Source organism: Corythoichthys intestinalis, chromosome 9 (genome assembly GCF_030265065.1).
Source record: "Corythoichthys intestinalis isolate RoL2023-P3 chromosome 9, ASM3026506v1, whole genome shotgun sequence".
Classification (NCBI taxonomy): Eukaryota; Metazoa; Chordata; class Actinopteri; order Syngnathiformes; family Syngnathidae; genus Corythoichthys; species Corythoichthys intestinalis.
This window is the reverse complement of record NC_080403.1, coordinates 36,275,132-36,290,890: the sequence shown is the minus strand read 5'-3', so window position 1 is coordinate 36,290,890 and position 15,759 is coordinate 36,275,132. Positions and strand designations below refer to the sequence as shown.

At 41.3% G+C, this 15,759-nt stretch overlaps 1 protein-coding gene across 3 annotated transcripts in view; it reads right to left on the bottom strand.

Moving 5' to 3' along the window:
• Positions 1 to 5,361: 5,361 nt before the first annotated feature.
• The window catches only part of LOC130921671 (6-phosphofructo-2-kinase/fructose-2,6-bisphosphatase 4-like), a 31,488-nt gene continuing 21,090 nt past the window's right edge, over positions 5,362 to 15,759 (bottom strand). For 2 of the 3 annotated variants that reach the window (XM_057845830.1, XM_057845829.1), the window contains exons 3-14: positions 14,273 to 14,369; positions 14,126 to 14,192; positions 13,972 to 14,046; positions 13,823 to 13,879; positions 11,011 to 11,132; positions 9,831 to 10,038; positions 9,605 to 9,751; positions 9,391 to 9,495; positions 9,179 to 9,308; positions 7,662 to 7,724; positions 7,524 to 7,588; positions 5,362 to 6,110 (exon numbers count right to left, since the gene is read on the bottom strand). In XM_057845830.1, the coding sequence (XP_057701813.1) occupies positions 6,051 to 6,110; positions 7,524 to 7,588; positions 7,662 to 7,724; positions 9,179 to 9,308; positions 9,391 to 9,495; positions 9,605 to 9,751; positions 9,831 to 10,038; positions 11,011 to 11,132; positions 13,823 to 13,879; positions 13,972 to 14,046; positions 14,126 to 14,192; positions 14,273 to 14,369 (1,196 nt within the window). In that variant the 3' untranslated portion in view covers positions 5,362 to 6,050. Of the gene's footprint in view, positions 6,111 to 6,324; positions 6,946 to 7,523; positions 7,589 to 7,661; positions 7,725 to 9,178; positions 9,309 to 9,390; positions 9,496 to 9,604; positions 9,752 to 9,830; positions 10,039 to 11,010; positions 11,133 to 13,822; positions 13,880 to 13,971; positions 14,047 to 14,125; positions 14,193 to 14,272; positions 14,370 to 15,759 lie in introns of those variants that run through there. The other variant, XM_057845828.1, reaches the window with a different exon arrangement.

Genomic DNA, 15,759 nt, shown 5'->3' with positions numbered 1-15,759 from the left:
TATTTTTTCTGAAGTCGAGTCAGAAAATATTTTTTAAATCAATAAAGCTAGTCCATAGACTTCATAAGGATATTGACGGGACACATTCCTCGGACACTGCGCCACTTTTTCAAGTAGGGGGCCGTCCCACACTCCGCTTCAGTCGGTCGAAGTCGGTCGCAGTTATTCTCAAACACATGCAGCGATCCAACACCGGATTTAGGTTGAAAAAGTACGAAAGCTGTACCGCATGCAAACAGGAAGGATTGTCTCAGGAGTGATTTGTTCAAGGATTCAAGGTAGTTATTATATTTTTTGTACTATGCATGCATTTTGAAACGTTGTGAAAAAAATCAGTGGGAAAATTTAACTGCATTGGCATCATAATTCGCAATATTATATAGTAATATATATACAGTAATATAAAAGAAATGCTAACTGCTGCCATTTTTTGCTTTTAACCAAGAATCAAGACTGTTTTACCATCATAACTATTACGAATTTAGGGATTTACGCATTTATTCACAAGAATTTTCAACGTAAAAAGCTTTTTGTGGTGATAAGGCAGCGCCACAATAGCTTAAAGACTAGCAGCAAATTCGACATATTTACGTAAAATAAATACTAACTGCCCGGTTTTTTGCTCTTTTAACAAAGAATCGAGACTGTTTTATGTCCATATCTATAAAGAATTTAGGGATTTACGCATTTATTCACAAGAATTTTCAACGTAAAAAGCTCTTTGCGGTGATAAGGCGGCGGCACAGTAGCTTAAAGACAGCACATTCGACATATTTACGTCAAATAAATGGTAACTGACCATTTTTTTGCTTTTAATCAAAAATCGAGACTGTTTTAAGTCCATATCTATAAAGAATTCAGGGATTTAAGCATTTATTCACAAGAATTTTCAACTTAACTCTTTGTCTGTGTTTCCACTTGGTCAGGTTTGACGGAGATGGGCCCCCTATTAATCGGCCCTGCGCCCCGTCAATATATTTTGAAGTCTATGGCTAGTCACCCACATGTGTCCCTCGCGAACCTCTTCCTCAATGTGCCGTGATTGTGCGCTGCTGCGCCATTTCGCACATCTGTAAGAGCACATCTGCATCTACTGTATCATAAATAAGTAAAAACCACGCAAAGCTCTTATTGCTAAAGCCTGTAGTTGCACTGTAGCATCACTCCATGTAAGTGTCCCCCTTCCCCCATTATTTCATTCTCGACTTGAAGTCACTGACCGATGATTTAGTTGCCCATCACTTAACACAGGCTCTGTAAACGAACAGAATATAATTTTTTGTCTTACATTTCACTTTCATCTCTTTTACCTCTGTGGCAGGATAATGCCTTATTCATTGTAAAATCCACAATGCATTAGAGGAAATGAGAGTAGATTGACGGAAAGTGAGAGAAAAGTGGGGAAAAAATCCAAAGCAGTGATGTAAAGCTCACTAAGATTAAAGCTGAACGGGTTAGACCAAATAGGCCATCAGATTATGAGAGTGGGTTGTCATCACGGCCAATCACAGAGGACCTTTTTGTGTGATATTTCCACTATTATACGTAGTGTAGTGAAATATAGCTCAGTAAAAGGCATTAGGGTGTACTATCCAGGAGTGAATTATGCCCGTGATGCACCATTTTGGACTGCTTACATTCACGTTTGCAGGCCTGGCAACCATTCTGCAATAAAACATCCGCTGAATCTGGAAGCTGCACATATTTGGCTGTTCCATTACTGTAATGAAGCATAGTACGGCAGTGTTACTTTCTTCAATGCGCTGATATTGTAAACCTTTACATGTTGCCAACAGTTTAAAAACCCTTATTCAACAAGCTTGTGTCTCTGCTTTTCTGTAAATTTGCTTCTGCCTGTAAAACACTGAAACATTATAATCAACAAATGGAAAGACAGAGTCCATATCGCGTATTGTACCCATTTGAAGGAGTGAGTACAAGACATGTGCCGATTATGGGTTTCAAGGTATACTGTAGTATAAAAACGTCAAGGTTTCAAAACCGCAAACATTTTCCGTCATACAGTCCCTACGGTATTAGCTATTTTTTATGTCCCAAAAATGCAAGAAATCCCTCACTTGCAACTGTGAGGCTCAACCCTCCCCCACCAGTTGCTGCTCAGTGTCAGTGAGTAAGCTGTGCTACACGAGTGCTGGAGAAGGTGGAACTCCTGAACTTTCCCCCCCCATCAAAGAAAATGAAATCCCTGGTATGGGAATACTTTGGCTACAGAAAATTTACAGACGGCCGCAGCTTAGAGGAGAAGGGCCAGTCGACATTTAAAATATCTTTGTAGAGGGTGGCTGCCGAGGAGGCAATACCTCCAATATGACAATTCAAAAAACCAAGGCACTCAAGAAGTACAAAAATAAAAAGCCTTTATTCAATCATCATACAAATTAATTAATTTATTTGTACAAATGAATTAATTTGTACAAAGCCATTATTAATTATTAATAAATTTAATTAATTTATTTGCACAAATTAATTAATTTGTACAAACTACAATGCCATTATTGAATAAAGGCTTTTTATTTTTGTACTTCTTGAGTGCCTTGGTTTTTTAATTGTCATTCAAATTTAATTAATTTATTTGAACAAATTAATTAATTTGTACAAAGCCATTATTGAATAAAGGCTTTTTATTTTTGTACTTCTTGAGTGCCTCGTTTTTTTTAATTGTCATTCAAATTTAATTAATTTATTTGTACAAATTAATTAATTTGTACAAAGCCATTATTGAATAAAGGCTTTTAATTTTTGTACTTCTTGAGTGCCTCGGTTTTTTGAATTGTCTGTTTTTTGATCCCCACACCGAAGAGCACCAGAAGTGTCCTCTGTACACCCAGCAGCACTCCATGCACCTCATGTTATACCTCCAATATGATTTAACATTTATACAAAATTAGAGGTTGGTAAACACTGTCATGAACGTTTCCCACCAGCTACGAGAGTTAACTCCAGTGTGTTTAGTGTGTCTAGCGCTGAAAAAAAGTGGTTGTTTTTTCTCTCTCTGGTAACTGTCTGTATTGAGAAAGAGAATGTGTGTATAATTTAAACATGATAAGAGTTATACACAAGTGCTTTTTATGGAAAATAATTCAATTAATTTTGTTCTGACGGTAATAATGTTGAGCTGTGGCTGTGGGTTTACGCTCACCTAAATAACTGCATTATTTCAATTTTATTTAGAATATTTCAATTATTTTTTGCTGATTTTAAAATTTATTTTAACATTATACTTATGTTGCAATTTGCTTATTTGTTTTGAAAAATAAAAATCCTGTTCAATTGATTTTTTTTTTTTACCCAGATATCTCAAAGCAAACACATTTTAGAGCTGTAATTGCAATACTGTGATACAGTGAAACCGTGATATTTTAGCTTAAGGTTATCATGTCGTCAAAATATCATACTGGCACAAGTCGAGTGAGTACATTTTTGTTATCGATGCATTGGAGTTGACTTTTATTATCTTTTGTTGTTGTTTTTGTTTTGTTTTTTACACTTGTAACTCAGTTTAGAATGATATAGAGTAAAAATGTTCTCACAGAAGTGCTCTGATGACATTATTTGACTGGTACTGTGTCGTATGTATACTCTGGGAGTTTTCTGCTTTGGTTGTATGTTTATTCAAGGTGCAGCTTGAGTGCGTAGTCGGTTGGGTCCCAAGTAGCGGCTTATTGGCAAAAAAAAAAAAAAAAAGTTTTGTTCCTGGGGAAAAAAGGCTTTTTTTAAAAATAAACTGATATATTACTTTCATGGTGTGAACAATTGCAATCATTTATTTCAGGTCTGGGATGAGCATATCAGATATTCTGTAATATTTACTGGCCAGTTGTTGTTGTTTTTTTGGTTTTTGGTTTTAAACTAAAGTGGGTTCATGTTTTTTTTTTCCATGTTCACATAAATAAATTGTACACTGTGAATAATAAAAAAGACCCAATATTAGGAAAATTGGCAACAACAAAAAAGGCTGTCAAGTGACCAATTACATACCCCACAAGGTAGAGATTAATCATATGCATCCAGTTTATTTATTCATTTAGATAAAAAGAACAAGACACACTGAGAGTTTGTATCCTTACGTAATTAGGTCGATAATCACAGTGGCTAGAGCCCTCTTGTGGCAATGATGAACAAATTGTAGAAAAGATTTAAAAACCTTTCTGCTGGTCCTGTGTTAACTGTCAAGGCATATGTCTGTGCAGCAGCCTTAAATATTCTGTACACTCGCATAAAAGAATGGAATTTAATGGGCTGCAAGTAAGAAATAAAATACAATGATCTTTAAAAAAAAAAAAAAACTTTCTGAACAGTTCGAATAAAATTTGTTTAGCCTTTCAGCAACCCATAGGGCCATTAGCGGAGTTTGACTTTTGGGGCAGGGGAGGCATGTTGATGACTCCGAAACGCAGTGTCAATAATAAAATTAACTTACACGAATATTTATGATAATAAGTTGAAAATGAGCGTTTTTTTCTTTCCTATCATTTTTGAGGGGAATTCTAAATAAGGCTGCTTAGGACAGCTATACTTTTTGCCATGACCGTCATCTATTGAATATGGTACGCATGCCAGTGTCGTGCCAATGTAGTTACCTCCGTCAAAAACTATATCCCCTGGGCGGAGCCACTGTGCTGCACTGATTTGATTGGTTTCAGTGTTTTGGTGATGTAGTTATCTACGAGGTTTTAAAACATGGCCCATCCCCAACTTTTTTTTTTCTGTCTTATAACGTAACATACGCACTGAACGTAAAAAAAGGCAATGCTTTACCGTTTTATTCGTAGGATGACCTATAACTGTTATTACTGTAATTCAAGTCCCATATGGAGTTTCTCCATTCAGATGCCCAAAATTTATAACTGTGGTTCTTTTCTGACTTCAATTGTTTAAGTTGACATAACTCATAACTAATGTGTGTGTGTGGGCTCCTGTGGCCAGGCGATACAATTTTTGACGGTGGTAACTACATTGGCAAGACACCGGTAATGGCTCTGTTGTATAATTGGTGTCTTTAATGGGGCAAATTGAAACTCCGCTCACCATTTTGACTGTGGTCTCTGGCGTTTCATGGTCCATTTTCAATCCTTGGTTCTTGCTCGGTAGTTTCTTTTGAAAGCTTAGGTTTGGGAAAAAAAAAAAAACGTATATCTATCTTGCCTCTTCGGTCCTCATGTAGTTTTGGCTGAACAAAGCAAATGACAGTCTAAGGTGCTTTTTTTTTTTTTTTCGTTTAGGGTTCATGATGTGAAAATAACATTCTGGTGTCAATGTACAGTGCAAACAGTAGTTAAGTAGTAGTACAGAAAGAATATGTATATTATGGGGTAGAAGTGGTTGTCACCAAAAATGACCCTAAATCATTATTGTGGAAAAATATCTTTATTGTATTTCATTGGAGTCGCAAACATGACTCTGCATAATTTTTCTCCCCGGTTCATTCTAACCAATAAGCACATACACAACACACGCACACACAATCTTCACAAATAATTTTCTGTCATAAATCACACTGTAATGGCAGTACATCTGTGTTAGGTGAGACACAAAAGAATTAATAAAAACAATAGTGAAAGATTTTACAAAATATGATTCCAGTCATTTAATTATTTCGTGAATAAGCAGTTCACAAAGATTAGAGGTTTCCTAGTGCCATTTCCCAGGTTGAGTGGCATGGAACCTTTAGATTGCACAACAAAGACTGAGGATGCCTTCACAAAAACGATTGCACACTTGACCGATTCAATGAAATAGGAAGCATGTTTTTTTTTGGGTTAACTATTGTGAGTTAAAAATACAGTACTTCACAATCACCTTTACTGCACATAACATTATGGATACACAGAAAACATGCTGTGGCAAATGTGACCACAATGTGCAAAACTTAAATCTGTTGAACTCCTTCAAATTGCACCAAAGAGATACTAGAGGTGTATGGATCAGGAGTCACTTCCACCCCGATAGTCACCAGTGTGAACAGAAGTACCACATAATAACCGAGAAAATGGGAGGCAACGTGAAGCTCACAGGGTGCCGCAGCAAGATCAGAGGTGAGCAGGGACAGTCCGCAGGGCATCCTCAGCAGTGCGATGGACGTTCACGTTCTGGAAAGAGCAGCGCATCAGTCAGAGCTCCCACTCATCAAAACCAAATGCATACCTGGCGGCTACAATTTAGGATTTCTTCAGAGGATCTGTTGTTGGGATTAAGTGTTAGGCATGACAAACATCACAAAAAAAATAAAAAAATTTTAGCAAGTGGCAGTGCTCTGTCAGGTGCAAATGCTTAATTGTTGAGAAATGACTGACGAGAGCGGGCTTGGAGCAACACTGAGTGAAGGAAGTTTATTTCAATTGTGTCAATTTTTAGAGGAAAAACACATATCAAATAAACGTTAAATATCTATTTCCAGGACTTAAAATTGACAGTTTGAATGATTGATTTGAGACATCCTACACATTTGATGAGAAAATTGTGCAAAACTACAAGTAACATGTAAATGGAACAGTTACATCTGATCAGAATAATGAGAAAAAAAAAAGAAAAAAAAAAGCCAGACTTCATAGGACGAGGTATCGTCTTGTTGCTTCACATTTGGGAGCCTTAAGTCCAAAACAATCTTCATTTGTTCTCCAAAAAAGGGAGAATATGCATGACACGAGTTCTGTGCCATATTATTACAAATAATCAAAAATGAACTGGATTCCAGTCAGCTATCATCATCATGACATCTACTACTAATTAACACACAAGTGCAAGAAGCACAGACGATGCTGGAGAGGAATAAGATGAGAGGAAGATGGAGAGCAAAGAGGTTGGCAGGTGCAGTGTGCATCACAAGGGTTACAGCGAGGTGTGCAATGAGGGCTAAAGGAAGCCTCATTGGTGAGCTGGCACTGTTAGCAGAGCCTCCTCTGACATCCGTGACACCTCTACGTTCTGTTTCATGGGGGGAAAAAAAGCACACACACAGACGGGGAGGGATCAAAACAACGTGGGCAAACATCATGATGATATTTGCCTTTTTACTATCATATTTGTAAGGTTAGCAGGAGCGGTTTGCGTCCAACTCACTTCGTTAAAAGATATTCCAGCAACATTTAAGTCACAATAAGCACAAGCAATTCATTTATTTTTGTTAGGGTCTGTGCCACCATGTTTTCAAGAAATTTCAAATGTAAAATCGTGTTTAAACACTCGTCTTAATCAAATTTCCTCAGGTCAAATTGTACATTTCCGGGCTCATATCTGTGCATTGCCCCGGGGACTGACAATTTTGTAATTGTTCTTTGTATTGTCAAAAATGCGTGAACAGTTTGAGGGGGAGTTCATGTTTAGTTCATTCACTACTATGCCAACTGTTGAAAAAATAATCACGTGGCAGCATAATGTTCCGTGCCTGAAGTCACTGGAGGGATCCGGTTCTGTCCAGTCTTATTGCACTTAATGTGGGTCAGCTGGTCTGCACGCATGTGTGTGTAAGTGCGCGTGTGTACCGTAGTAGTGATTGTACGCACCTCCGGTTTCTCTCTGTGTGTGTTGACAGCGTCTACGTTGAGGCCGATCGACTCCACCTTACAGCCTGGAGACAAGTTCAGCCTCATCAATCCATCACGGTTAGGCATGATCGTGTAAATTAGACAAAAGTGTCCTACCGTAGGCCACCGGAGTGAGCTTCAACACTGTGTGCAGTGGGCACTTCAAGTAGGGTAGCTCCTCTGTGTGGATGCAAGTGCATAGAGAATAGTAGATTGTTAGACTACCACAAGATAAGAACAAAAATTGGATTTAGGAGTAAGCGTCAAGACTTTGCCATTAGATGGCAGCAGCAAAATTAATCACCATCACAGTTGTTGTAAAGGTTGATGTACAATTGTTCTTAGAGTTCGCATTTTCCATTTTTTCAGCTATTTTTTTCTAATCTCTATCTTAAAGTGAGGGTTTAAAAGCTAGAAGTAACTGTTGTCCATTCAAATGAAGCCTGAAATCTTACTGATTTTCAGTACAGTGGTACCTCTACTTACGACATTAAGTGGTTCTGGAAGTAGTCTCGTAACCCATAATTTCGTAAATAGAGACGCGTTTTACATGTAAATGCCCTAATTCATTCCAAGCACTACTGGCATGTCACATTCAATTTTATTATTGTGGCAACATTGGAATAAAACAACAGCCAAACACATTTGAATCATTCCATATACCCAACTTAAACGTCAATACCTGTAATGAAGTAGATAATAGAACAAAATGCATGGAAAAATAAAAATTAACCTTTCAAGTGAGGGAATGTCCTCTTTCATGAGATCTATGGTGCCTATCACCTATCCCACTCTTTGTGACACAAAAACACGAGGAGACCAATGCTCTAATGTGCTACTAATGTAATGAACAGTCTGTGTGCTTAAAAAAACTCTTCATGACGCAAAAACACGAGGAGCCTTGTGCTTATTTGGTTCAGACGTCGACCCGCTATAGCAACAATAACACCGTCGCGCCTGTGCACGTCATTATACTGCAACACCCAAATTGACAACAATAGGCTAATAGGACAGCAGAATGCCATTACAGAGGCATGATGGAAAATAGTATGCCCAATAGCGGAGCAGTATCTTAAGGCGCGACATTTAGAAGCAAAAAGTACATATGGATCTTTTACAGTATTATATAGTATTTTTTGCCTATTGTAACCTGAAATTTCTTTCTTAACAAGAGGCAATATTTTCATGTTTAAACGTGTCGTAACCTGAAAATAACGTCAGCGGAGACGTTTGTAAGTAGAGGTACCAATGTATAGACTTCCCTAGAGGCCAACCTGAATTTCAAATCAGAAAAATGATAAGAACTAGAAATTCATACTATTTTTTTAGTTTATGTTGAGGCTTTTGATTAGAGATAAAACAATTGTAATAGCTGGAAAAAGTAAAAAAAAAAAAAAAAAGCAATATTATTTTTGTAAGGATTTTCTGTTCAAATGAAAACTTGTCTGTAACACGGCCGCTAAAAATCACCTTTTAAGGGCAATTTTATCATCAGTCATACGCTTTCCCAATTTGCCGTTATCCATGATCAGAAAAAATATGAAGCATGGTATTATCTTATTTGCGGCCTATCAGGTCAATTAATTTATTAGCATTTTGTTAATGACATCAAAGATATTGTCTGCCAGACTCGCCTGCAGTCTTGTCCAGGAAGTAAGCCAGAAGACACCGCATGACGGCCTGGTGACAGATGACCAGCACATTCTCCTGCCGCTCCAACTCCATGATGACCGGCTCCAGACGCTGCACCAGGTCCTCGTAGGACTAGGTCGACCAAATACAATTAAGACACATGTCCATCCAGGTTCCTAAATGTACTGTTTGTCTAAAATATTACATGACTGACCTCTCCTTTAGGGTAGCGATAACGGTACTTGTCCTGGTCCCTCAGTGCAAATTCCAAAGGGTAGTTATCTTGAATCTCCTCATACATCATCTCCTCACAAACACCCTGAAGTGGCATGAAACACACAAAAAGCACTAATCAATACTCCACTCAGAGTACATGACATAAACAGAAAGATACTCGGCAGTCATTTGAGCTGGAGCTCAGCACTCACTGCGTCAATCTCGTTAAGGACCTTCCACTGTTCGTAGGGCACGCTAAGAGCCTCGGCCGTCTGAATGGTTCTCTTCATTTGACTAGTCCAGACTTTCAGGTCATTGATGCCCTGAGCTTGGATGAACTGACTCAGGTTTTTGGCAAACTGTGAAGAGTAGAACAGGTCATAAATGCTGACACACGGGCAAAGGTGGGTGATTGGAAATAAGCCAAGTCTGCCGTACCTCTTTCCCCCGCGGTGTGAGACCAGAATCTCCTCCGATGCAACCTTTCACATTGAGCTCACTCTCGCCATGGCGACAGAGGTAGATGGAGCGAGGTGTAATGTGGATATTCATGAGATAGTAGACGATCCGACTTTGGATATGGTCCAACACCCGGTTGACTAAAAAACGCTGACCCACATCCATGATTTTGATGTAGGAGAGATCCCTATAAAACACGAGTGCCCCGTCACACTTTGGTTTGAGAATTAAACTATCAATAGCTACAATTATCCTGTTGGAATCTGCTTACTCTAGGGCAGCAGCTATCGATTATTTTAGTAGTCGATTAATCGATCAACGAGTAATCGGATTAGGAACATTTAATGCTTTGCAGATATATTTTAGGAGATGTAAAATATAATATATTCCAACTATGCAGAATTGAAAATAAAATACCTGATCTTAAATGGTATAAAAAACAAATGAGGATCTACGTACAACAAAAGAACAATTTGCTAACTTGCATAGCAAAAGTCCACTAGCTTAAATGCTATAAAAGGCTAACTTTTTTTTTTTTTTTTTTTGTGGGAATGGGAGTTTGAATCATTTGAAAAGGGCAGTGTAAAACAACAGCTTAATATAACTCTAAACTAAATTACGAATGTATAAAATAAATATTAGCTCAAACAATATCTTACAACCTTGTGTTGGTCTTAACAGGGAGCAGCTGGATTCATTCATGTTACATGAGTTATGTCATATTCATTGTTCCCACTAGAGGGCAGTTCATCCACCCAAATCAATAAAACTAAATACAAACTTTTAAAACAAACTATTACAATGCCACTCTAAATTAAACGAATACTCGAAGCAGCAGATTTTGATTCAAAGATTTTTTTTTGTGATCGAATTACTTGAGTTACTCGATTAATTGTTGCAGCACTAGCCAACTCATAAGTATTTATTCGCAAATTAGAATGGTGATGCCCAGCGTACAAAAGAAAAAAAATACAACATTTTCGGGCTTTGGTATAATGTCGTGCAATAAAAATATTATCAATCCATACGAGATTCAATACAAGAGCTGTACAAAAGATTCTGCCTTTTGATTCTATTAAAGTGCCAATACTACAAAGGGTGATGGAATACTTGCTGGATTTGGTGTGTACGGTTGAATAAACATTTCCCTCAGTCTCACCTGTCCAAGACCTCATCCAGGGTCTCATAAGAGTTTTCATAACACTTTATCCTCTTCATAAAATCTTCTACCGCCTCCTCAGTGTTGCAGTTAGTATAGTCAGGACTGCCCAGCTTCACTTGCTGAGCAAAAACATGGGAAAAAAAAAACAAATAAACAACACTTGCACATCCATCCATTATCTTCCGCTCAGTCCGGGGTCGGGTCGCGGGGGCAGCAACTTTAGCAGGGAAGCCCAGACTTCCCTCTCCCCAGCCACTTCAGCCAGCTCCTCCGGCGGGATTCCAAGGCGTTCTCAGGCCAGCCGAGCGACATAGTCTCTCCAGCGTGTCCTGGGTCGACCCCGGGGCCTCCCGCCGGTGGGACATTCCCGGAACACCTCTCCAGGGAGGCGTCCAGGAGGCATCCGAACCAGATGCCTGAGCCACCTCAACTGGCTCCTTTCAACGCAGAGGAGTAGCGGCTCGACACCAAGCCCCTCCCGGATGACCGAGCTTCTCACCCTATCTCTAAGGGAGAGCCCGGACACCCTGCGGAGGAAACTCATTTTGGCGGCTTGTATCCGGGATCTTGTTCTTTCCGTCACGACCCACAGCTCGTGACCATAGGTGAGGGTAGGAACGTAGATCGACTGGTAAATCGAGAGCTTCGCCTTTTGGCTCAGCTCCTTCACCACAACGGACCGGTGCAGAGTCAGCATCACTGCAGATGCTGCACCGATCCGCCTGTCATTCTCACGCTCCCTCCTACCCTCACTCGTGAACAAGACCCCAAGATACTTGAACTCCCCCACTTGGGGCAGGATCTCATCCCCGACCCGGAGAGGGCATGCCACCCTTTTCCGGCTGAGGACCATGGTCTCGGATTTGGAGGTGCTGATCTTCATCCCAACCGCTTCACACTCGGCTGCGAACCGCCCCAGTGAGAGTTGGAGCTCACGGCTTGATGAAGCCAACAGCACCACATCATCTGCAAAAAGCAGAGATGCAATGCTGAGGCCACCAAACCGGACACCCTCAACGCTTCGGCTGCACCTAGAAATTCTGTCCATAAATATTATGAACAGAATCGGTGACGAAGGGCAGCCTTGGCGGAGTCCAATCCTCACTGGGAACGAATTCGACTTACTGCCGGCAATGCGGACCAGACTCTGACACCGGTCGTACAGGGACCGAACAGCCCTCACCAAGGGGCTCGGTACCCCGTAATCCCGGAGCACCCTCCACAGGACTCCCCTAGGCACACGGTCGAACGCCTTCTCCAAATCCACAAAACACATGTAGACCGGTTGGGCGAACTCCCATGCACCCTCGAGGACCCTGCCGAGGGTGTAGAGCTGGTCCACTGTTCCACGGCCGGGACGAAAACCACACTGCTCCTCCTGAATCCGAGATTCGACTTCCCGACGGACCCTCCTCTCCAGCACCCCTGAGTGGACTTTACCGGGGAGGCTGAGGAGTGTGATCCCTCTATAATTGGAACACAGCCTCCGGTCCCCCTTTTAAAACCACCACCCTGGTCTGCCAATCCAGAGGCACTGTCCCCGATGTCTACGCGATGTTGTAGAGGCGTGTCAGCCATGACAGCCCTACAACATCCAGAGCTTTAGGAACTCCGGGCGGATCTCATCTACCCCCGGGACCTTGCCACCGAGGAGGTTACCAACCGCCTCAGTGACTTCAACCTCAGAGATCGAAGAGCCCACCTCAGAGTCCCCAGACTCTGCTTCCTCAAAGGAAGGCGTGTCGGTGGAATTGAGGAGGGCTTCGAAGTATTCTCCCCACCGACTCACGACGTCCCAAGTCGAGGTCAGCAGTACACCATCTTCACTATACACAGTGTTAATGGTGCACTGTTTTCATCTCCTCAGACGCCGGATGGTGGACCAGAATTTCCTCGAAGCCGTCCGGAAGTCACTTTCCATGGCCTCACCGAACTCCTTCCATGTCCGAGTTTTTGCCTCGGCGACCGCCGAAGCCGCAGTCCGCTTGGCCAGCCGGTACCTGTCAGCTGCCTCCGGAGTCCCACAGGCCAAAAAGGCCCGATAGGCCTCCTTCTTCAGCTTGATGGCATCCCTTATCGCTGGTGTCCACCAGCGGGTTCGGGGATTACCACCACAACAGGCACCAACCACCTTACGGCCACAGCTCCGATCGGCCGCCTCAACAATGGAGATGCGGAACATGGCCCACTCGGACTCAATGTCCCCCACCTCCCCCGGGACAAGGGACAGGTTCTGCCGGAGGTGGGCGTTGAAACTCTTTCTGACAGGGGATTCTGCCAGACGTTCCCAGCAGACCCTCACAATACGTTTGGGCCTGCCAGGTCTGGCCAGCAACTTCCCCCGCCATCAGAGCCAACACACCACCAGGTGGTGATCAGTTGACAGCTCCGCCCCTCTCTTCACCCGAGTGTCCAAAACATGTGGCCGCAAGTCCGATGACACGATTACAAAGTCGATCATTGAACTGCAGCCTAGGGTGTCCTGGTGCCAAGTGCACATATGGACACCCATCTGTTTTAACATGGTGTTCGTTATGGACAAACCGTGAAGAGCACAGAAGTCCAATAACAGAACACCACTCGGGTTCTGATCAGGGGGGCCGTTCCTCCCAATCACACCCCTCCAGGTCTCACTGTCATTGCCCACGTGAGCGTTGAAGTCCCCCAGTAGAACGAGGGAGTCCCCAGAGGGGGCGCTCTCCAGCACACCCTCCAAGGATACCAAAAAGGGTGGGTATTCTGAGCTGCTGTTCGGTGCATAAGCACATTTGCTCCTTATGTAAACTGCATAACTTATATAGAGTCTCACCACAATGTTCTCCTGGATGACATCTGGGTCTTCACACACAGATTCTACAAAGAACACCTAAACAAGATGCAAGTATGCTCAGAACCTTGGCTAAATCTTTCACAAATGTATACCACACACTTGTTCTGTATACACTGTATATTTATTACCTTGAAGCCATTCTGCTCTGCAAACTCAATGATGGTTTTTCTCCTTTCTCTGGTGGTGTTTGTTGCATCAAAAACCTGTCAGCCAAGACAAAAACAATAACGAGGCTGCAAGCAGTGTATCAATCATCAAGCACAAACCCAACATCAGACTTACCGCAACTTGGCCACCTTCTTCCGTAAGGTACTGTCGTACATCATTCAAAGCTGCCGAAGCACACTGTCTGCAAAGATCACATGCCACCATGCAGTTAAGTATCTCATACGCTTGTGCGTTTTAAGGATGACGATTATACACTCTTACCTTCTGATCGCTAACCCTTCCTCATTGTCTGGACGGAAGAACTCAAAGGACTTATAGATCTTTACACACTCTCTCCTATATTGTCCCACATTGAACTCTAAAAAAGACAGAATTATTAGCATAGGCCCCAATTGTCTTCTAAGAAAACCTTGTTTTCATTTACCCTAATTTTCGGACTATAAACTGCTACTTTTTTCATTCATTTTGAATCCTGTGGCTTAGTCCAGTGCGGCTTATTTGTTGATTGATTTGGGTTAATAGGTAACACTTTATTTGACAGTGGCGCCATCATAATTATGACATGACACTATCATGGGCATTACTAAATGCTTATGTCATTGTCATCCGGCAAATTATGTCACCAACTCCATTTATGTTAGCTTGGATCTTTTACATCCATTCAAAAGTGAGATAGCTTGACGGATAACACTAAATGACATCTGTCATAATCATTCATTAATGCTCATGAGAGTGTCATATCATAATTGTCTAATGACTAGGAGTGGGAACCTCTTGTTACCTCACGATACGATACGATTTGCAATACAAAGCTCACGATAACGATGATCTGACAATACGGTGATACAACGATTATCGATACATTGGTCGAATGAACATTCATTCATTCACTGCCATCCCTCCCACCTTAAACGAATTGAACGTCTATGGCCATCAGTAGCAGCTAATGCCAGGCAAAGAGGTAATTTAGGGTAATTTAAGGTCGTTACCTGTTGATTTTCATTTACTTCCTGTTGATTTTGTGGTATTTTATGGGTCACTTCCTGTTCTATAACTTACAAAAAAAAACAGGAAGTGACCCAAATGAATAGGCAGTGACTCAAACTCAACGGGAAATGACCTGTAAATGAACAGCAAGTGACCTGCAAATGCCCCGAAAATCGGACAGAATGACTGCGAATGCTCTGGTTTCGAATGAACGAACATTCCCAGTCTAAATGGTTTGGGTGTCGAGCACCGTTAATGGCAGCCTTAGCGTTACCTGAGACAATATTATGGTTAAAAGTTTCGGGTCGCAACTTGTTCGTTCTTTTTTATTTTTATTTTTAAACAATAAAAACTTTTTAAAACGATATCCCAATTCTTTGCAGGAGCATATCAATAACCTTTTGGGATACAAAGTATCACGATACATCCCCATTTCGATATTTTGTCACACCCCTACTAATGACAGTCTTATGGCGCCACTGTCAAATAGCGTTACCAAATAACATAACTAGCAATTAATAAAACAACTGGAACAGTAACTGAAGAAATAATTAGCATAGACCATGAATTATGATTGCTATTTACATATGTAACGCTGCAATGTATGCTAGGAGGCATTTTGGACAACAACAGGGTTGACAGCAGGTGGCAGCAGAGGTTGACTGTCTCCCCCAAGGGAGCAGTGATGGCAAAATGAAGCTTCTTGAAGCAATGAAGCTTTGCAGCCAATTGGTTCAAAGCTTCATGGTGGTTCACTTGGT